The 22147-nt window shown below is 42.8% G+C and overlaps 1 protein-coding gene across 1 annotated transcript in view; it reads right to left on the reverse strand.

Annotated features, from left to right (window-relative positions):
- Positions 1 to 22096, reverse strand: part of RYBP (RING1 and YY1 binding protein) — a 41568-nt gene extending 19472 nt beyond the window's left edge. The window contains 2 exon segments of the mRNA XM_009283366.2: positions 21856 to 22051; positions 22054 to 22096. Coding sequence (XP_009281641.2) covers positions 21856 to 22051; positions 22054 to 22096 — 239 coding nt within the window.
- Positions 22097 to 22147: the final 51 nt, after the last annotated feature.

The following is a 22147-nucleotide window of genomic DNA, read 5'->3' on the forward strand; positions in this document are numbered from 1 at the left end:
AAGCACTACTAAGCAGTCCAACTGCATTGGGTTTGGTTCTGGTTTAAGCCTATCATCCAGCTCTCCACATTCACAACACCCAGGCACCTCAATCTCGGGTGTATTTATCAAGACATCCCTTGGTTATTTCCATTTAACTACGGGGAAACTGTGACAAACAGTGACTTGCTTGCTTGAGGATGACTACAGCAGAAGAAAATAAATGAAGTTTTTCTGAGTCCCAGGATTATACCACACTGGTGATATACCACACTGGTGATACACATCTACCAGATTAGAGAAATTACTTGCTTCTAGAGATTTGCAAAAATGACTCAGTGGGATTCTACTATTTTACAGTGCTTCCTCCTCTAGTTTCTTCCTGGATTTGTGCAGCTAATTGCTTATCACCAGAATTTCCAAGTTAAAGCAAGCTAAAAACAGAACCTTGTTTTTACTCAAACACATTGCAGAAAACAGCGGGGACCGAGTTGAGCAACCACTTCCTAAGGAGCTCCGATCCTCACTCTGCACCAAAAAGGGGGGGCAAAAAGAACAAACGCTTTCAGGGATAGCATAACTTTGTGAGCAATTACACGCATACAAACCATCTAGAGGAAAAAAACAGAAAATATTTGCTCATCATCATCTCTTTTATTAATCTCTGGGGTCACTTGCAGCAGCAGCAAGTGCCAGGATTCAAACCGTCGCCAAACTTCCCCATCCGCCTGCACTGCCCACAGGAGACAGCCCTGCCCCAGTCCCCACGGGAGCCCCGCTCCTTCCACCAGCTTTTCAAACCCGCCTATTCCCCCTCGCCAGCTCTCGACGCAGCCACAAAACCAGCTGGGTTGACACCGGTGCAGCAGCAGCTCCAGTTCTCGTGGCAAACAGCAGCAAGGAAGGTCATGAGCGCTGAAGCCCCGGCACGAGTATTTGCAGCCTGACCTGGAACCCCAGAAGTCTATTTAACATCTTTAAAGACTGAGTGGCAACTTAGAAAAACATGTAGGCTTAAGTTCACTACCTGAAAATGGTCACTTCTGCTAGAAAACCTGGCGGTACACAAGGTAGGAAAGGTTGAAGCAACCACCTTAATGCTGCAATAACACAACTGCTCACTTTTCAAGTAAGTTTCCTCAGAAGAAACTGAAAGCAATCAAATAACACTGAAAAATGCATGGAAATTATCATTGTGGCAGAAAAACAAAAGCAGAAAAGCTTTTATGTGCCTCCTTTTGACAAAAGTCTAATTTTGAAACAGCTGCTTCACTGACTCAAGCCCACGCCCCAAGGCAGGGGCTAGGTTTGGGTTTGTTTCTGTTTATTTCACAGTTTCCCTGTTTATTCAGCTTCTTTCCTCTCCCGGTGGCAGCCACGGCAGTGCGGGGCAAGCGGCTGCATCCAAAACCAACAAGCAGTCCTCGCCCCCGACAGCCGCTCCAAAACAGCCACGCTTCAAAACGCAGGTAGCTATGTCCTTCTGAACTTGGAATAAGCCTCAAGTCTACCTTTCTAAAGGAAAAGGTAGCAAATCACCTCAGAGCTTGCTTGAAAGAAAAAATCCTGTTTTTTTCCAAGTGTCATATCAAGCTGAAAGAAGGTAGTGAAGGTGAAGAGTGAAAAGCCAATGAGTTACACAGTCTAAGCTCGATGTAGCTTAAATGCTACTTATACAACTGTTAAAAAACCACCAGCATGAGTTGGAAAAGTCTCTGCTCCTTCCCTGGAGGCTGCAGACATTTCCTGGAGATGCTGGTATGGTCACTAAATGCTTGGGAAGCATCAGACTTCTCTGCTTACGCACAAATGCACTTCAGTGGCATTTCAGATGATCCATCCTACACTGAAGTTTAACCTCAGTGATACCAATTCCACCAACTTCAAGTGAACGACTTTTGCCTTACGCAGGCAAAGGACTGACTTACTGAAGGATCAGGGCTAAAGAAAGAGTAACAACATGAACCTTTTAAACACACATTTGTAGCAGGAAACCTGGATACTGAACATCCTTTGCAAACAAGTATGCTCATTTTGACATCAACAGTAGAGCTCTTCTACAGGGATTTTCACGGAAAGCCGGTGTTTTGACAGAGCACAAGTCTCGCTCTACTTCCTTTGGGAACAGTGTGCTTGCATTAAGGTGTAAATCCAGGTCTATCGTTCTCCTAATCTCTGGCACACCTAGCCAGCAAAAAAAAAAAAGGAATGTGACTGCAATATATATAAAACACCGCACTACTTGTGATACTGTAACGTGGCTAACAGTAGCAGTGCTGGGATCTAACCCATCTGACATCAGGACAGGACTTCAAAGCCCCACACTGACCACAGCAGAGCCTGCGCAAGCGTGTGCTCCCACCGTAGCCAAAGTACAGATGAGCAGTCACACCGGCTGGCTGAGCACACCTGACACTCTCAACAGGCTGCAGTCCCCATTCACAGTTGTGTTTTACGCAGCAAAATAAAGCAGTAATTGTCACATGGGGCAAAATGAGCAGCAAGGACTTGATGGTTGGGGACGCAGCATGGACTGAAACGGGAATCACACTGGCAGGAGGACATACGGATCCTGCGCTGCTCTGTCTTCAGCATCATCAGGAATTGTTCTACAGCCACACGTGCATTCACCTTCAGCCTGATTACAGTGCTTTTCCATCACCATACTGCACCGACAGTCCCCCTGTTCCTCTTGAGTAAAGGTCTTTAAAGTAACAGCTAAAACAAGAGTTTCACCAAAACAGACGGACTCCCATCAAAGTATTTGATAAAAGAAGTCACCAAGAGAAGGTGTTTTTCAGAAAAGTGGATTTTTAATTTAAACAGATGTTGTCTCTTAAAGGCTACCATTTCAATGACTGGCATGTAGTGACATAAAATACCTGAAAATAAGCTTATAAAAAGAACCTTGAATCATCAAGTCTAATGAAGCTGGCCCGTTAACGAGCAGCAGACAAAGCATGCCCATGTACAGTGCCCACTGCAAAACCAGTATCCAGGCCTTTCACAAATTATTTCTTCACTGCTTCAAAAACAAATAAAACCACCACAGCAACTTCACAGGCACGCTCATCTACTGCTTTTATAAGACACGTTCCAGCAATAAAATCCTCTTTGGTATTTCTTTTTTTTATATCAGCAAGAACTTGGGGTCATTTATTCCCCTCTGGTCCATTCACAGGAGAAAAATCACTCACATAACACAGAGTCTAAGGTTTGTTTGGTTTTTTCAGAATTTTACAGATGGGTGAAGCAAAGTTCTCCGTGCAGTTAAACTATTTCAATCCTATATGCGCACACCCTCCATACCATACACAGGCACACAAACAACTTGCCTGGGTTACAAGTGCTCAGTAATGAGCAAACCTTTTGGACGCTGCAATACCTGTAACTGCATTTTACAGAAAGCAGCAGCAACAACAGTACTAGGGTCGCAATGGTTTTAAGTTCAACAATTGCTACAAGAAGATATAAGCTTAGTCTAAACCAGCCCCATGTAGCTAAAAAAAACCTGACCCTCAGACTTGCAAGCCTGCTTTCAGGGCAATCACGCAAAACTGGACAAGTTATTCTAAATACTTCATACATTATTGCAATCATGGCATCTCAATCACAGCATCTCTCAAATTCTTTCACCCTGGATAAGATATTTTTACATCAGCTGGACTGATTTTCCTACCCATCTAAACTTCCCCCCTTTTCACAACTCTCAGGAGCAGCCTGCCCATTACACAGGCCTGAGTGGGTAAGGATCAACCCCGACGCCTCGGGACAGAGGCAATGGCAGAAGACGGGTAGGCAAACACTCCTGGAAAAGTAGGAGACAGTGAAAGAGCCCATGAATAGCTAACACCTGCCTACCCACTGAAGTACACTAATTATAGAGAATAATTGAATGGCTGCTTTCCTCACTCGGGGAGGTGCAGATAAGAGGTACGGGTCTTCTCATACCTCAGATGCAAGTTTAAAACGCTCTCAGTTGGCAGCAACACACAGAAAAAAAGTCACCGGCTGTGACAATTAACAGCTTCATTTTAAGTCTCTTTTGTTCAAGTGAATAACTCTTCCACTCAGACATACTACATGAAACAACTCTTTCTCAACTAAACAGATATATTCAAGGCACACAGCTAAAACCTGAATGTAAAACTTCTAAGGCCCCCAGCGTCGGGAAGCAGCCACGCCGTATTTTAACACGATGGAGTCCAAGCCTCGCCAGTCCTGCCTGCACGTACAGAATGTGTGAAAGGGATGAGGGCTCCAGCGTCTTCCTACAACCCCAGCAATACTCCACTGTATCAACCCCTGCTTTTTTAAAACCAGATTCTCAGGGAAACTCAAAAGCAAGACCATGCAACAGCCTGCAGAGGAGAAGGAGAGATGTCTACAAAATTAGTTATTTCACGACATGCACAGACACGTGAAAAAGGACCTAGAACTCAGTATAAGCAGTAAATCCTTAAATGAGATGTTGTAAAGTAAGGTATGGATAGATTTCACATAAGATGTTCTTTACTAGAAATATTCCAGGAAAAATGTATTTCATTTTAATAGACCTATGTTGATTTTATCCGCAACACAGTCTGTCCACTCAATCACCTTTCTCAGAATCGGATGCATGGTGGGAATTGAATTTCTTTGTGGGAACAGATGTGAACATTTGTTGGAGCTGCATTCAGTTCTGCCTTACCTGTTATAAACAGAATACAACCTTCATTAAAACATCTCAGTTGCAGGGTTTATTTTGTGCCACTTGCTGCCTGAATTAAAAAAAAAAAAAATTTACACTTTTTTCTGTCATACACTTTACACAGTGGCTGAAAAGAGACTGCTTGCATAACAAGTATTATGCAATTTCCCAAATAAATAATACCCTTGTAGGGGGGGAAGATTACGAAGTCCCAAAGATTTTCAAGGCTGCAGATTTGGCTTCAAAAGCAAAGAGTCTGTAGAAACCACATGCCATCCCAAATCTTCCTGATAGTTATTGACACTGCCTCAGCACCCAAAGATCCCATCAGGAACAATGCCCCACCATGTACTAACAAAGGACAACCTGGCAAAATACGCAGTTTACCACCACAGTACCGTCTCTAAAGAAGGTAAAGAGGTTGACACCAGCTTTAAAAAAAAAAAAACCAGCATGGATGCAGCTACCCTTATAAAGCTGTGCTTTGGTTTGAATAGCTTCTTCTAGTCCTAAGATGGTTTAATTAAATAATAATTAAAAAAAAAAAAGGAAAAAACAAAAAAAAAAGCAACTTTAACTTTATTAGCTATCTTCAGCCCAGAGTACTTTGCCAGCGCAAATGTAGTAGTAGAGCATCTCAAGTGGAAAACCTACCCTAAGAAAAAAGCCCACCAAAATACCATGCAACTGAGTGATCATCATGGAGATGCTTAAAAAACAAAACAGCCCTCGCACTGTAAACAAGCATGTACTTCAAGTCACAAATGGTCCAAGTAACTCATGGAGAGCAAACACAGAAGTGAAAAACGAAGTCCAAGTGGCAGCACAGAGAAAAATAAAAGAACAAGGGATGTAGCAAACAGACCTCAATGCCCACCAGTCCCCTACCTTCAAATTTTGACAAATAACTTCCACAGGCCTGAAAAAAATTTTGCTTCTCCTTAATTTTTTGTTGCTTTTATGATTCAGCCTTTCCTCTCCACTGGTGTTTCTCTAATCTCCACTCAGCCCCCAGCAGACAGTGCCGGCAGCCCCGGCGCGCTCCAGCTCTCAACAGCCAACACTGACACCAACCCTGTTCCGGAAGAAGAAAGTCCACGTGCTCCAGCCACTGCACCGGCCAGGAATCTCAAACCCCCACCCGGTGCACAACTGCAGCCTTGTATTTGCACTGAAAATAGGCTGGAAGTGAAAAAGTGATTCAGTAAGTAAAAGAATCCCATATCAGTTTAAATTCATTTTCATTGGAAACTGAAGAGGTCCATTGCAAGTTTCAGACCTTGGAGTCCTGGGAGATTTTCACCAACAACTTCAACTGGGTATCAGGGAGCACAAAAGAGGGACATCAAGTTTTGCAAAGGCAGCATCCATCCTGCCAGAAACTACGACATAAAATTACACTTTCACAACTGAGCTAATCAGCCATGTTCCAAACATAAGCTGCATTTATCTCCTCAGAACAGCAGACTTTTTTCTTAATTACCCAAGGTCAATGACAGTGAATATTGAGCAAACTGACACTCAGGGAAGCAATGTAGATACAAAACTGGAGGGCAGGCAGCCTTACATTTGCTTAGCAGTAGTACCACATTTTAATATAAAGTTGCCCTTCTGAGATGCGAGAATTACTTTCTAATTAATCACCAATCAATGTTTGATAAGGTACCTTTTTAGAAACAGGAATACCAAGTTCTGTACCAGCATAATTCTCCCTTTTTCATAGAATCATAGAATCATTTAGGTTGGAAAAGACCTTTAAGATCATTGAGTCCAACCATAAACCTAACACCACCAAGTCCACCACTAAACCTTGTCCCTAAGTGCCACATCTACACATCAACTAAGAGAAAAAAATATTTTTAAATGTTGGAGTGTAAGCAGTGTAAGACAACTGAAGCATCCAGTCAGCCAAGGGAATAATAATTACGTTAATTTTTTATCAAATTCACCCAGAATTACAGCAACACCTCAGAATTTTGATCACCATCTCTGTGTGCTTAAGATATTCACAGAAGTTAATATAAACAACTTGAAAGCATTACACCTCCAGTTCAATACCTACAAGACAGGAGGTCTCAGGCACAGTCTCACCTGCTGCCTTGCTGAAATACACAGCTTTCCCAGACAGGTTTGAGCTTGTCACAAAACAGAAACTACTTTGGAAATCTCAATAACCATTTCAGCTTCCCTAAAAACACAAGTGGGTAAAGGGCTGACAGAGTTTTACTAGTACTGTATAACAGAAAAGTATTGCATAATTTCCCGGAAATTTCTATTCAAAAACGCAACAACAAAAATGCGTATTATTCTCATGAGCTGAAGAGTTATTTCATGTAGCATCCATAATTACACAGCAATTGAAGATTTCTGCAATCACAGAAGCAAAGAATAGCTCCAACAAGCCTAAGGTGAGCACGGTTCTTGGTTTTACCAGGTCCTGATGAGACAGGCAGAGAAAAAGAAGGGAAGGGGAAAGGCACAGAAAGGTGCTTCCATACATCTTGTGATGGAACCAACACAACAGCAACAAACCTGCCCTGACCGTAACGGTCCCAGGAAGAAAAGCATCATCCTTTAAGTGCACGGTGGTCGTTAGGCAATGCAGGGATTGCATAGGGCTGTATTTCTTTCCAAGTTACATTCTAGTTTCCTAAGCTTGTTGGTGACATTGTATAACTATTAATTACGCCGCTGTTCGGCACGCTTTTAACTCCAACGATTCAAACTGCTTCCAATAGTTCACTAATCCAAAGTACAATCCTCTTGACAGCAACTGACAGATTCGGAGTATTCAGTTCTAGCTGAAAGGAAGAAAAATCAGAACCCTCATCTGTCGACTGAAAAACCAGCCAATATTCCTGCTGACCAGACTCACAGCTCGGTCAGAGCCTGGGACACACCGCCGATGGGGCTCCAAGCCTTGCATTAATGGGCTCAGTAGCTCTCCTCAGCCCAACGAACAGCAGACAAGGAGCAGCCAAGACCTACAGAGTGGTAAAATACAGAATGTGGGTGAAATACAGAGAAGTTAAGAGCAGTGTGCCAGACAAGGCAGTGAGCCGCTGTGATCGGCACCCTGATGCGGTGCCATCTCGGGGGGTTTTCCACCCTTCCGATGGCACAGCTAGACCCCAGCCGGACACCTGCTCCACTACTCCGAAAGGCGACCTCCCAAAAGATGGCCGTGCTCACACCCCAAAGCCCAACTCCACCCACTCAGGACCGGCTGGGCGGCTCCAAGAAGCAGCTGGAGTCAACCTGTGCTAACAGAGCAAAGGAAGATTTCTTCCCAAAGGCCATCCTGAAACTGTAAGGAAAACAGAAAATTGGGTCTCTCTTGCATCTTCGTTATCACAGGCACTGAAAGGTTTCCATCATCAGCTACCGGACCCAGCAGATCCCCTCCTCGGACACGTGCTCTGCCTTTGCCCTTCCCACCCACTCTGCCAGCACGAATCTTCCTTGCAAGCTCCAACACAATTCTGCATGCATTATTTATTCCTCTTGCAAAGTCATGCAGTGGGATAATTACTTAACTATTGTAATGATATTTTGCAATGGCTGTACTCTATTATTCTAATTGATTTTCATGGGATTGCTTTTGCTGCATGTTTTGAGCACAAGAGCACATTTTCCTGGAGTATAAAAAGCTAAGTTTTACATTCATTTTAAGCTTAAGAGCTGGATGTCAAAAGTGAATTTTTAGGAGAATATCAATGTATTTTTAATTAAAACAATGTTGATGTACTACTCAGATTTTTGCCATCTCTGCTAACAACCACTGAAGACATGTTTTTTTCATAAATCTAATGAAATATAAAAATAGTTATTAACTATTTGTCAGTGTTAATCACAAAGTTCTTTTCCTTCCATAGGATGTTGTTTTTCTTGTAAGACTTCAGTTTGAAACAAATGTTTGAAAGGTGGGAGATCTGCAACATTTTTATTCACAAACTAAAAGCTTAAGTCAAACCACATTTGCATGTCTTGCTTAACACCACATTAAATTTTACTAAGATAAACACTCAGCTTAGGACTCGGAGAATTGTTACAGTAAAACACTAAATAAAATCAGTCCTTTCCATATACTCAACATGATATAAGCTACACAACAGAGCAGCCCAATTAAACAATTATTTATGTCTCCCTACCCCCAGGATATTCTTCAGGCTATGCATGATTCAAGATGTAACAGTTTTGTGAAGCGATGAATAGGATTTCAAAAACACAATAGTCCCAGTAGTTCAAAACTGGTAAGAAAACTTCTTCTGCCTCAAGCCAGAAATTCTTCCAGGAGGAGCCTTACTTTAAAAACTGCTAACGATAATACTCTGAACTAGAGCAGGGAGGAAAAGCAGCAAGCCACTGATGATCGACCCATCTTACCTACTAATAATGTGCCGGCTATATAAGCAAAGACATGGATAGAACTCCATGGAGAAGGAATATGATCTTTTTGATCCAAGTGAGTACACAGGTATATGAGGACTAGCATATTTGTACACTAAGATCAAAATCAAGAATTTTATACAGTCGGCAGTAGAAAGACTAAACTTTAGACAGATGAGACTCATTGAGAGCTACAGCTCTGCAAAGTTTGCTGAGTATGTTGGACTTTCTAGGTATTTCATTTCTTTCCACTTAAAAACAAGAAAATGTTTGGCCACCATCTATGACACTTTTAAAAAAAAAAAAACCACACACAAAACAGATCCAAAGTTTTATCAGTCTCAGCCCCTGTTCAAACTTTAGACGCTCCAGGACGACCAAGAGCAACAAGCTGTCTGAGGAGTCCTCCGCTTACACAGACACAGACCAAGTTCTCCCCGAGTCTCATTTAGGGCTTTATACAATACAAGTCATTTCTCAATTCTTTTTTATCTATTAAAAAAATCTCCCTGGAAAAGAACAGTCTTGGAACAAAGCAAGATCACAAAAGATAGCCGTGTTAAGTTTCACGTCAACTTATTCCCTTTGTTCTGGATGCATCGGTCTCAGAGGCCTGATCCAGCCCTTGCAGCTGACGACAAAGCGCTGCACTGACTTCTGCAGCCTCTGGACACGATTCAGAAAAATCAATGCAAACAGCAAAAAGTCACGTTCTCCAGAGGCATCAACTACCTGACGAACTAAGACAGATTTGCAAATGCTAGCACACTCAGAAATAAAGCAACCAACTGTTATTAAACTAATGTCAGCGTCCATATTCCCACACCCGTGACTAAGTAACCCTGTTCCTTACGCTATATGCCTTCGTGTGAAGAAAAAAAAAAAACCCCACTCATGCTTGTGACAGGCTTTTAAAACCAAGTAAGTGTAGTACATAGCTTACAATTTCATAGCTTTGAATTCAGATGGCCAGTGGGAAAGTCAGTCTGGCTTACAATGCAAAAAAAAGGCAGAAGGGGAAAAACCAAAGAGGTGGAAATAAAACCAAACTACTTGTAGGCGTTATCCTTCATTCTCCCTGCACATTAGGAAAAACCCTGAGAACTAGCACAGAATTGCAACAGGTACCTTATTACGGACCTTTTTCCATTACTTGCTTGACAAGCCCTAGCCGTTGGCAGAAGCAATGCCTGTTCCAGGCACAAGCGGTGAGACTGTCCTCACATTTTACATCTTTATAAATGCATACGCTGAACATGAAGGTGTGATCTCCCATGCATTTACAGAGTAGGTATGCGGCACACGGGCATGATGTTCTACCGCCCTGTTTGTTGTTGATTTTTGTATCGATTGGTTAATTTGTAATTGGAAAAAAAAAGTCATCCTCTTCATACAGACATGGAAGCTTTTGTTTATGATAAAGTTTCACTATCACTTCTTTGAATGCTGGCTGAATTAAGAGTGACTCTCAGCACAACAGCATAAATTCCCAGCACACACTTGTACGTTCCCAGCTGATGCAACCTAGTCATAGGTCCAAACTTCTAAATGCAAATGCGTGATCCCAGCTTGCAGAGGTGCTGCGAAACCGTCAGTGTCAGCAAGTCATTTAATGAACCTCAAAATTTCACAGTTTGAGCTCTGGTATTACAGACCATCCCTGTGGATAGCCCCACAGTCCCAGGGACACTAATAACACTTATCTCGGATGCATTAGATCTTCTTGACCTCAGAAGTTAAGCAACTTACAACTAACTTGAGTCACATCCGGTAATAAGTACTTCTAATTAATGACTCTTAATTGCTGCCAGAGTACTGTATTCCCATACCCATGATGAGGAATGTTCCTTACTCTGCTAACCCACATGTAAAATTGTGCAACTCTAACAATCCCATGCCTTTAGCACCCATGCAGCACACAGCTGTGCCATTCCACCGGTGCTTTAGGAACAAAGACATCGCTGTACGTGACAGTGAAACAGAGCGTACAAAGTCTACCCACCACGCTGTTCCAGCAGCTGTATCATCATTTGCTTTCTTGCTGCCCTTGCTCTTATTTTTCAACGATTATCTATACAGTTCAGAGAAAGGAAGATAAACATTGTTTTTTAAGTCTGACTTCATGTGCAGTTTTTGAGGAGACATTTCAGAACTTCAAAGCGTTTTCCAAAAATTAACTTCACCTCCTATAGGCCATATGTGGTAGGGATTTCTTACTACATTTGCTTTACAGACAGGTAAACCTACGCACGTGAGTCACTAACTGTCCAGAGTCACAGCGAGTTACAAGTTGGGGGGAAGTCCCCACAACAAGCAGTGCCCTGGGTGCCACCTCCCCACTCGCAGCACTGGCAGGTACACTGAAACACCCACCAGCCATCCAGAATAATGCTTTTCTGCCAACATTTATAGTTTCATTGTCTGTCACATGGGAATTAACCATCTCTGAACACCAAGGTACTGCTTATGCAAGGTTTGCAGCCCCGTATCACATAATCAGAGCGCTCCTGCCCACCCCGGTGCAAGCCCATGCTTGTTCCTGACGGGACCACAGCTACACCACCTCCGCCGAGAGGCAAGAGCCCCAAAAGGAGCAAAGCAGCCATAGAGGAACAGTCACTTGCAGGTTAACTCGTCCTCCTGGGCAGAGCTGGATGATGCCCACCACCTGGAGCACACCGAGCTACCTTTCAGCTAAGTCATTACTGTTGCCGCACAGCAGTGCGCCACCCAGCCATCCCTCGGACAAGCCACCCGCCATCGCTACCACATGCTTTGCCTTTTGCTGTGATGGAAACCCAATGCCATCAGACACTATTAGAGTAACTTCTGCAACCCACCAGCTTCACTTTCAACATTTCTCCTCCAATTAAGACACACCATCCTTCGAATCCCATGCTGGCATCGGGCAGCTGCCAGTCTTTCCTACACAAGTCAAGCTATTTGTGTATAAAACCAATAAAACACACGATTCCCCCAAAATAATTCACCATTTCTATGACAAGCAGTTTTAGGCAATACAGGTTTACACTTGCTAATACCACGCTGAACTGGAAACATTTCCTAGAGCTTATTAAATATTTTTGTTAAATTGATCCACACCCATGACTGTTACAGATAACAAATGAAAACCGTTTTGTTTCTCCATAAGGCACCTGTAATAACTGAGCAATAGCAACAAACAGGCACCAACCCGAGCTTCCTCGCCCTATTAGCATTACAGGGGAAAGCCTCCCCTTCTGCTGCTAATGATGTGCTCTACCCTGTATCCCCAGGAGACAAATGACTGCACTGGCTGATTGACTCCATCACAGGGCCATCGTCCATCAATGTATTGCCTCTCTCACCGAAATCTCATCTCAGGAAGAGAAAGTGCTCAGTACCACTTCCGAAAAAACAGTGAAAGCACTTTCAAGCTAAGAGCTCCAAGATACATAATTAGAGCCAAATGTTTCAGCAGAAACACACATTTCCAACAACCTGAACATATATGCATGCTTTGTCCAACCAGGACAAATAAGATCTATGCGCTTCTGCTAATCTAGATTTTTTTTTTTTTTTTTAAACAAAGGAATGAAACACCTACCATAGACATAAATTTCTTGGTCAAATTAAAACACAGACAGTGAATACAGCCATACAGATTAAAGAATGGCAACTCGAGGATATTTAGCTAGCTGATTTGCTAAAGGGTGAATTCCAGCCTCTTTTACACAGGCTTAAATCACACCAACATCATACTATCCCCAGTGACACCTGCGAATACAAGTGAAAGAAAATACGAATCCTTCCATGTATTTAATTAGTACACAGACAATAAAATTTAAAACAGGGAGTAATCCTATTCAATTAAGAACAACCCCTTTAATTCAAAAAATGCTGCACATTCAGGAGCGGGACCAGGGCACAGGGGGTAACCCATGCTCAACGCTCACCAGGCAGCGTTCTGATCAACTTTGCAACATCACTGAAGCTACCAAATCCTAGTACTTCTACATCCTCCGTCCACCTCCCCAATTCGACCATTTTAAGTTGCACATGAATTACCCAGACATAGTTCCACCTGCACAAAAATAATTTAGTTCATGAAAAATATTTCAGATTATAATCAGTCTCATGTCCGTCTACTCAACAATATATGTCTGAAGAAGATAGCTTTATCTCAGGCAAGATATTTTGTCTCATTTAGCACCTCTGCATGTTACAAGCAATCCATCGTAACTCTGAAGTCCCGGAGAACAATCTGCTTGAGAAAACATGTCCAAACATTTATCCCTTGTTTACCCCTAAAGAGAATCCAAAACTAACTTGTTTTGCTTCCATTTTATTTAAAGACAACCAATCTAGTAAGATCCTCAAACTAAAGTTTCTAGAACTCCTGAACATATTCCCACATACGTTGTAAATACAGTTTCTGGAAGTTTGCACCTCCATACAGCAACTGACATAAAGCATACACTGTGCTTACTTAAATGTGGAACGTTTCAGCTCTCAGCAAATTACCATAAAATGTATGCTTCAAAATGTTTATCAGTCAGAAGGTTAAAATCAATTTGACTATTACAAGACTTCTGTGGTAAAGAACATAACTACAATTTTTTAGTATTTTGATCTTTGTAGCATAGGGGGTTACTCCACAATCTCAGGCCAGTATCTCAAATAAGACCACATACGGTTCAAAATCAGGCCTCCTGGTTTCACGATCCATACTTCAGATCTCTACAACCCCTTTTTCTCATGCATTTCCAATATTACTTAACAGAAGATTGGCTGTGGGTGTACTTTTAACTTTCAGAAACACAGGCAGCACTTCAACAATAAAATACTATCAAAACAATGCCCAGTTTTAGCCAGTTAGTTCTGTTTTTTCTAGGAAGGAGTTGAGATTCACCTGACTGAAGACAAAGAGCTACTGAACAGTCAAACAAAACCCGCTAAGCCAGCAAGGAGAAGCGATGCTCTTCCCTCTCATTTATATTTGAGCCAGTCAGAATTACAATCTTTCCCATGTTTAACAGGCAGTGAATTTGTTGATGTACCAATTAGCACTCTGCTACAAAAAACATGCTCTTAATTAATAGCTGGCTTATGGGAAGAGCGATGTTAAGGATTTGGTCGTACCTCCGGATGTACCCAAAAAGTGTGAAAGGAGCTCTCGTTGATGTAAAGAAAATCTGTCTCACAAAGAGACAATCAATGTATTTAGCATGTGTCAGCTGTAAAAGGAGCTTACATAAATGTAATGGAGGCATTTCCACATGAACATGCTCCTAATTAATAGCTGGCTTATGGGAAGAGCGATGTTAAGGATTTGGTCGTACCTCCGGATGTACCCAAAAAGTGTGAAAGGAGCTCTCGTTGATGTAAAGAAAATCTGTCTCACAAAGAGACAATCAATGTATTTAGCATGTGTCAGCTGTAAAAGGAGCTTACATAAATGTAATGGAGGCATTTCCACATTATTTCTGTCATATTGTGTAATCCTGGACATCTGCCTAGGGTAGCATGTACGGGTTACTCAGTATTTGTGGTCTGCTTTTTTTGCCGTGTCCTTAATAAACATGAAGTGGCAATGACGGTAATTTGCCCTTACCTGTCTGAAACATGCACGCTTTAAATAAAGCCTCACAAACCCTCCTGTAAGACCCCTTGCTCTGGAAGCACCCAGATTTCTCCTTTTACCTTGTGAAGAAGGACGCCAGTGCAAAGAGAGACGTGCAGCTGCAAGACGCAGCCACAGAGAGTTTGTATGAATCTTATTTCAGGTCAGAGCTACGTGTTACGAAACTCCAGCGCACCTTGTGAGTGACCTACATTGTGGGACTGAAACCTACTAACCTACAGAACCACCCAAAATACCACAAAATAGGTCAGTGGGTTTCTTCATAAGAATTACACAAGGAGAGATGCACATAATAAAGGACAAGCAGAGCACATCCTTTGCCTAATGCAGGAGCACTCTGCAAGCCGCATCTCTCACCCTGCTGCCATATTCCTGCACACCGGCAGGACTCTCCAGAAGTGCCGTGAACTTCTGTGTTTCCCACCAAGGGACCCTGGAAGAACCTGTCTGCTCGTTCAAGCCTGACAGAGCAGGAAGAAAAGGAGCAGCACCACAGCAAGGAACGGTGAGCCTACCAACAGCAAAGCTGTTTAATTCACGTTGCTAACGCAAAGCGGGTCTCGCAGCAGCCAGAGTAAAAGTGACACCTGATTCATGATCATCCTGGAGTTACAGCAGGGGTATCCAGGCTATATAGCACAAAAGCTGGATGTGGCCAGCCAAAATAACCCATCCAGCCCACAGCACGTTACCTGCCAACCATCAACCCTCATTGGTCTTGGGTCCCACGCGTTGCTTTCAGGGACCTAACAGTTCAGCCAAAACAGAGCCCCACAGCACTACGAGCTGCTGGGGAACGCTAACAGGCAGCAGAGGACAGTCAGCCAAGATCCCGCAGGAGCCGAGGGTGGCCGCAGAGTACCACGCTTCGCATCCACCACCTCCCTCCTCCCAGCTATTGTGCCAGTCAACACCGCACAGACATTTTTCTATTTCCAGTTCATACAAGGTTCCACTTATTAGATGAACCCACATCAGTGTGCAAATACACAGGCAAATCATGCAAATGCAGCAGCCCCTCCACAGCCAGCTGATGGGAACATGAAACAATCAGGGCAATTAAGAAAGGCATGCAGAGAAAGTTGCTCGGCATTCCTCTGCCTACCAGTTCCCCACGAGGACCTGCTGAGAGCGAGGGCCAGTATCCCAGTGGATGCAACGTCTGTTTACAGCAATAAAAGAAAGTTACATGCCCTCTCCTCCTACACGCACATACATACTTTGATTTAGATTCCTGTCTCCCAAAAAAGCAGTCTATGGAGGAAGAGAAAAATGAATAATATCCATGCTGCATATTATCAGTGATAGACTAACACACTCAATGTCGCAATTTATCTATTAGACCTTTATACAGTCTCCAACAGAAATCAGAGATCGATCTTTAAACCCTACCATCCACAATCATTTAACCCAAATGGGTAATCTACATGGAAACTGTAACACAGATTTTACTATGTTGTTTAACATAAAGACTTTTTTTTCCCCCCTAATAAAAAAGCACCACAACAGGTATAGCCATTATTCCTTAATAAGATCCTATCCAAGTGATTGAAGCAAAGTCAGTCACAGCAGCCACCACAGTACCTACTGTGTTTGTCACCTACAGCATTTCAGGCACCCAAATTTGGCAACCATAGCGAAGGGGTATTGCCAAGGTGCTGCACATCAATACTGAGGATCCTCCCTGCTGAGAATGATTTCCCAGCAGTGCTGAGACCCAAGAGAAATCCTGGGGTGATGGTAATGAGATCATTAATGCCAGAGCCAAACACTAGCAAAGAGCAAATCGGGACACAACTCTTATTTCCTTCAAACAGCCCAAGTACAAGATGCAGATCTTATGCCAGTGTTACACTTGCACCAGGATGACAGATAACAGCTGATCTGAAGCCGAACAGCTTCATCTGCTCAGATGAAGTCTCACAGACTAACTCTATGCTAGTTAAAAAAGGTGTAGCATGAATCTGTACCAGTAGTCCGTTTATAATGGATCAATACCCCAAGCCACGTGGCTGAGGCACCTGGGGTCCAGCAATACGAGTCATGAAGTCAAACTTAGTGTATTGTCAAACCACAGCCCAGAATTCGGGGCTTGCTGCCAACCATCAGCAGCATTGTCTTGAAGTGCCAGGTTTGCAAAAGGCTCCTCTTGTCCTTAGCTCCCATGCCCTGGTGGGTTTGCCAGACCTAGCAAAAGTGCTCCTCATCTACAAATTCAGAAAGTAACAGCTAATTACTTTTAGACAGTGCTGGTAAACAAGGTACAAGACAATAAAGGTCTGAAGAACTCCTTGCATGTGGGCAAACATTTTGCAAATAGGTATCGTGCATTCCAGCACTCAAAACCACCTAGGCAGAATTACGCTGCTCCCATCCATTACCAACAAAGCAGTCCCCGAGGGGGCACATCTGCAGGATCTAGATGGCCCCGTGGAGCACTGGCACAGCTCCAGGCTGGTACAGACCACGCTCCGCTCCACCTGATCCAACTGCCATTTAACTTCAGCCATCAACGGGGAAAAATAGGGATGATTTAACCACAGATCTAAACGGCCAATTAATAAAACAAATATTCCAGAGTAAAGGCACCAACGTTCCTTCCACAACAGCTTTTTCCAGACGAGTCACATACTCCATTTTTATAGAAAATAAGCCACTTAAAGGCCAGCTATGACACTAAATAAAACCCACCTTAATGCAGGTGAAAGCTATTTAACTTGAAAGAACTGAATGAAACCACTTTGCTTCCAACCTACACCACAGCTACACGCCAAAGCAAGCATTTTTAGAAGAACAGTCCTGCAAATACATGGCAAATAAGCAGGGCATGTATTAGTTGTATGGAGGTCAGGATCATGAGCCTGATTCCTCATTCCAGGAATAGCAGGACTATCTGGTGTCTATTCTGGTCAGCCCAGCTTGGATGCAGAACAAGAGAACACTTTTTTCCAATGGTGACACGGACAGTAGTTTACATCCTTCAAGGTGCTAGCTTAGATCCTGCAAACGTGCAAAGGAATTTTCTGGAGAACTGAAGGGGAACAAAGGCCAGTATCTATCTGAGACACCTGTTCTACACAAGAGGAAAGTCATTTTGAAATTATGATGAATAGTTTCAGCTCGGCCTCCCCTCAAAAGTAAGGATGGCAGAGTGAAGCACTACTGACATATGCTCCTTGAGCACTCCACAATGAAACATATGTTTGAATCACTTGATGCAAACTCCAAACCATGCACTTTAGGCATACAGGTTTTAGCAACAAATACAACAGAAATGCTTACTAAGTGCATGCCTTGCAGAGGACATACACACTACAACTTGTTAATTTCGTACTAAAAAGTCCCGTTGTTTTGTTAATTTGCATGTCAGACATCCAGTTCTTGCTCTCTCATCTTCCACTGACTTTTTTTAGTGCATTTCTCTGTAATCAATTCATGATAGAGGATGTGAAGTTCGGACAAGAAAAGCACTTATCCTAAAGTTAGAGAAAAATTGACATCAGAGCAGCTCTATCACATTGCATTGCTTGCCTGTTTATCCAAAAGGAAAGATTCAGAAAATAGTAACTACCTCTGAAATCAGAGGGAGGGGGGAATATTCTCCTTCACAATTATGTCTGAAAGCAATCTCACACAGAAACAGTCTGCGCGGCCGTGCCTGGGAGGAGAGAGGAAGCTACAAGAAGAGGTGTACAGGAACACAACATACGGAAACCATCAGAGAACCAAAGGGGAAGAGGGGCAAGAATACCATTAAGAAAAACAAATGGAAGCATCGTCTACCCTCAAATAGGAACACACAGCTCCCCATAACGGGAAATACAAGGCCAAATTCTGCCCTCATATTCCTTGGAAATCCAAAATAAACTTTCCTTCCGCATTTGAAGAAGTAATGGATATTGGAAGGGAACGTATGTCTGTAGAGCAGACTTCCCGGCAGAAGTTTTAATTCAAGCCTCCTCTTGTGTGCAGGAGCTGGTGGGGCCACACCAGTGCAAACCACCAGAAGAACCACAGGACGCAAGTGGAAGCGGTGGCCAGCACCAGTTCCCTGCATCATTGCACCAATACAAAAATCTCCGGGAAAGAAAAAGTATTGTACACCCCAGCAAACACATTACCACTGCTCACTCCCAAGCTAGCCAGTTAAATCATTGTCTCGCCCAACCAAATGTTGTGTTGAATATAGCTTATATCTTTGTCATGATCCTCACAGAAGGAAAACTGTAGAAAAACTCAACATACTTGCCTAAATAGAGCATAATAAAGTTTAACCATAAAATAGCAAGAATAAAGTTGAGGAAAGGGAGTTAGTGACATACTGTAACAAATCCAGTATTCAAGTAAGTACTACAGGTTTAATGTAATCTTTGCACGACAACTCCCAATTCTCTTGAGATGGATTTGACCTCATTTTTATTTAAAAGTGCAACTGAAATATTTATAAACAGCACCTGAAAGAGTATTCAGGTGCAATTTAACTGTTTAGCATCTACAGTGATTTTGACTTGGCACACAACTCTAAAACTGTGTTTGAAGCTCCTTTTATGAGATCCTAGGGAAAGGCGATAGTTGGATCTGAGAAAGTAAAACTTCTAACTGCTGCCAGCCACCCCTCCCACACACCAACAGATTATATCGAGTCTGAAAAAATATACACACGGTGAGAATTAGCTAACGTCCTAACTAGTTCTCAAATCAGAGAATATTTATCAGCCAAAGTAAATCCTACAGCAAATAACTGGCTTCACAGTGGAAAGGGGGGGGGGGAATAAGTCATACCAGATCTTAATAAAAAAACTGGGCATACTGTAAGTGCACACAATAATTTGATGAAAACCAGTTGCCTCACCACATCTATGATGCCTGTCTTTCACTACTTTGTTGAGTTTTTTTTAAAAAGCGAGTTTGATAAATTTCCGGTAGGTGTTATTGAAGTAAGCCCTAATGAAGCAAGGCAGTTTTAAATATGGAAAAGTGTCATCAACTTGTCAAATTGCAACTTAAAAGTCAAGCTCATCAGACACCTTGTATTTCAAGTAACAAATTATCAATCGTAACTCGTTAAGTATCTTTACATCAGTCATTTATTTAAAAAATTCTGAAGAATTTCCCCGGCATCGACTCGTACGTCACATACTGTAACACTCAAAGCAATACCACAACAAAGAACTCTGACCTCCCAGGTCTTCTCGATATACGACATTCACTCACAACATTCAATCACTCCTGCTTTCAGTTATATTTATTCATAAATGATATAAATATGCAAGACGACATGATGGTCCATTGAATATTTTAAATACTTTCTCAAATTCTACAAACAAAAGCAATTTAAAAAGCAGCAAAAATGAATAGAAAACTGATGAATTAAATGAATTAAAATTAGAAGCCATTCATAAGGGTCCATTAAAAGCTAAACAGAAGTACAACGTTCTAGACCCGAGGATCACATCTGCAAGTAAGGCTACAGCTCTTAACCTGAAATCACCAACTGCTATCCCTCTTAAGGGTCCTTTAAAAGACAAAACATCCTACTACCTCAAACAGTTTGAAAATTATCATTAAAAAAAAAAAAGTAAGGGCATGGGAGACAAAGCTGCTGCTCTCAAAATGAACATCAGCATGGTGGCCAAATGAAAATGATCGAGTCTGATACAAGATACAACCCATATGGGCTCTTACATCTCATTAAGACTCTCCTCCTACAAACACCCATGCACATGCTTGACGTGACGCTGTGAGAACTCCCGGTGACTGCAAGGCTACGCGCTGTAGTAGCACAGTTAAATACCAGGCGACTGCAGGATCAACATGTTTCACCTTAGCCAACAGGGAAGCCAAGGAAACAGAAAACCACAGAAATCAAGCATGCTGTGAAGGTTTAGTTGCATGACAACATAAGATTGAACAAAATGAGTGAAGAATCAGCTCTAGGTGCATACAGAACACTACTGTCCCAAAAGCTCGACCTTATTCAATGCTATAACTACGCTATTTAAAATTGTTTTAAGTTCAACACCTCTGTATATTTTGTAAAAAGCGTAGGGATACTTGTAACCAACGTGCATCAGAAAACACGCAGTGAAGCACTGCAGCACTGTTGCTGTAACTCAGAGAGTTTCAATGGCCCAAAAGCATGCTCCCCATTAAAAATGTAGGCACTTCACATTGTCTAAAGCACAGTGCGAACAATAACCAACCGAACACGCTTTCGCCTCCTTTGTCAATCAAGTCAAGACAGCCAAGTCATACAAACAGCCTGCTGATGAGAGAGAGCATCTCAATACACTGCTTCACTCAAAGGAGGAAAACGATGCCTTTCACAATGGAAATCTTACGGACTACTTCCTAGGCAGAGGAGAGCAACGGGAACTCACATTTGGAAGGCACAATATGAACAAAATCAGAAGTCAACATGGTAGAACACATCAGAAGAAGAAAGAAAAAGCCAAGCACCACATGCCTGTTTCAGTGCCAACTGGTATTTCCAGGACAAACTTTCTGAACCCGTTAACTGGTAGAGTGCAAGTTTTTGGTTGTTTTGGGGTTTTTTAATTAAATTAACTACTGAATGTCATCTTCTCCATCTCATAAAGACTTTCATAGTTACTCTGCGCAAGGCAATCAGAGAGACCTGGCAGCTTTCAGAAATCCGCACCATTCCCACACTGAGCACAAAGCCAATGCTTTTCGGATGACAACAGACACCAAGAGATCAACATCTCAGTTAGGGAGTTGTTGTTCTCGTGGCAGCTTTAGTTTCAGCCGTTTCCCTTCTCGCTCCCTAATCCTCAATCGTTTCTACTCCTGTAGAAAACACACGTAAATCTCCACCCAAACCACAGAAAACCGTCTGCCCCAAACCACAGTCAGAACGTTTCTGGCTGCCTGCGGATCTTCAAGAGGTCCTCCGTACATCAGTGACAAAAAAGCACAGAACAACAAAAAGATTCAGGTCGCTGCCACATCCACGAAACGTGTCTTCCAGCTCTAATTAAGCGCTTGAAAGAGAATTTTTAAAATCCACAAGCTTTTGAACAGGGACAGAAGGGACTGCATCAGGGGGAAGGGGGATGCAACCAGCCGATATCCGGGCAAGAGCGGAAAAAAAATCAACAAGTCGGCGCAGCCCAGCGCGGAGCGAAAGCCAGGTCGAAAGGTGCGGACGTACCTTGTGGAGGTGCCTTTCCTGACATCGCAGATGCTGCATTTGAAGGCTTCGGCGCTGTTCCTGAAGGTGCACACACTACAATCCCAAAAGCCTTCGTCAGCTGCAGGTTTGGCTTGCCTTTTCGGCCTTGAGGAGGGGGAGGGAGAGGGGAAGCGTGTGTGTGTGTGTGTACGTGTGTGTTTGGGGAGGAGGAGGAGGGAGAGGAGAAGGAGAGAAAGAAAACACACACATGAGAAACCATGTTACAGAGCCCCGAAACCCAGCGCCTGCTCCCACCCCCGCTCTCCCCCCG

Source organism: Aptenodytes forsteri, unplaced genomic scaffold (genome assembly GCF_000699145.1).
Source record: "Aptenodytes forsteri isolate BGI_AS27 unplaced genomic scaffold, ASM69914v1 Scaffold262, whole genome shotgun sequence".
In the NCBI taxonomy this organism is placed as follows: Eukaryota; Metazoa; Chordata; class Aves; order Sphenisciformes; family Spheniscidae; genus Aptenodytes; species Aptenodytes forsteri.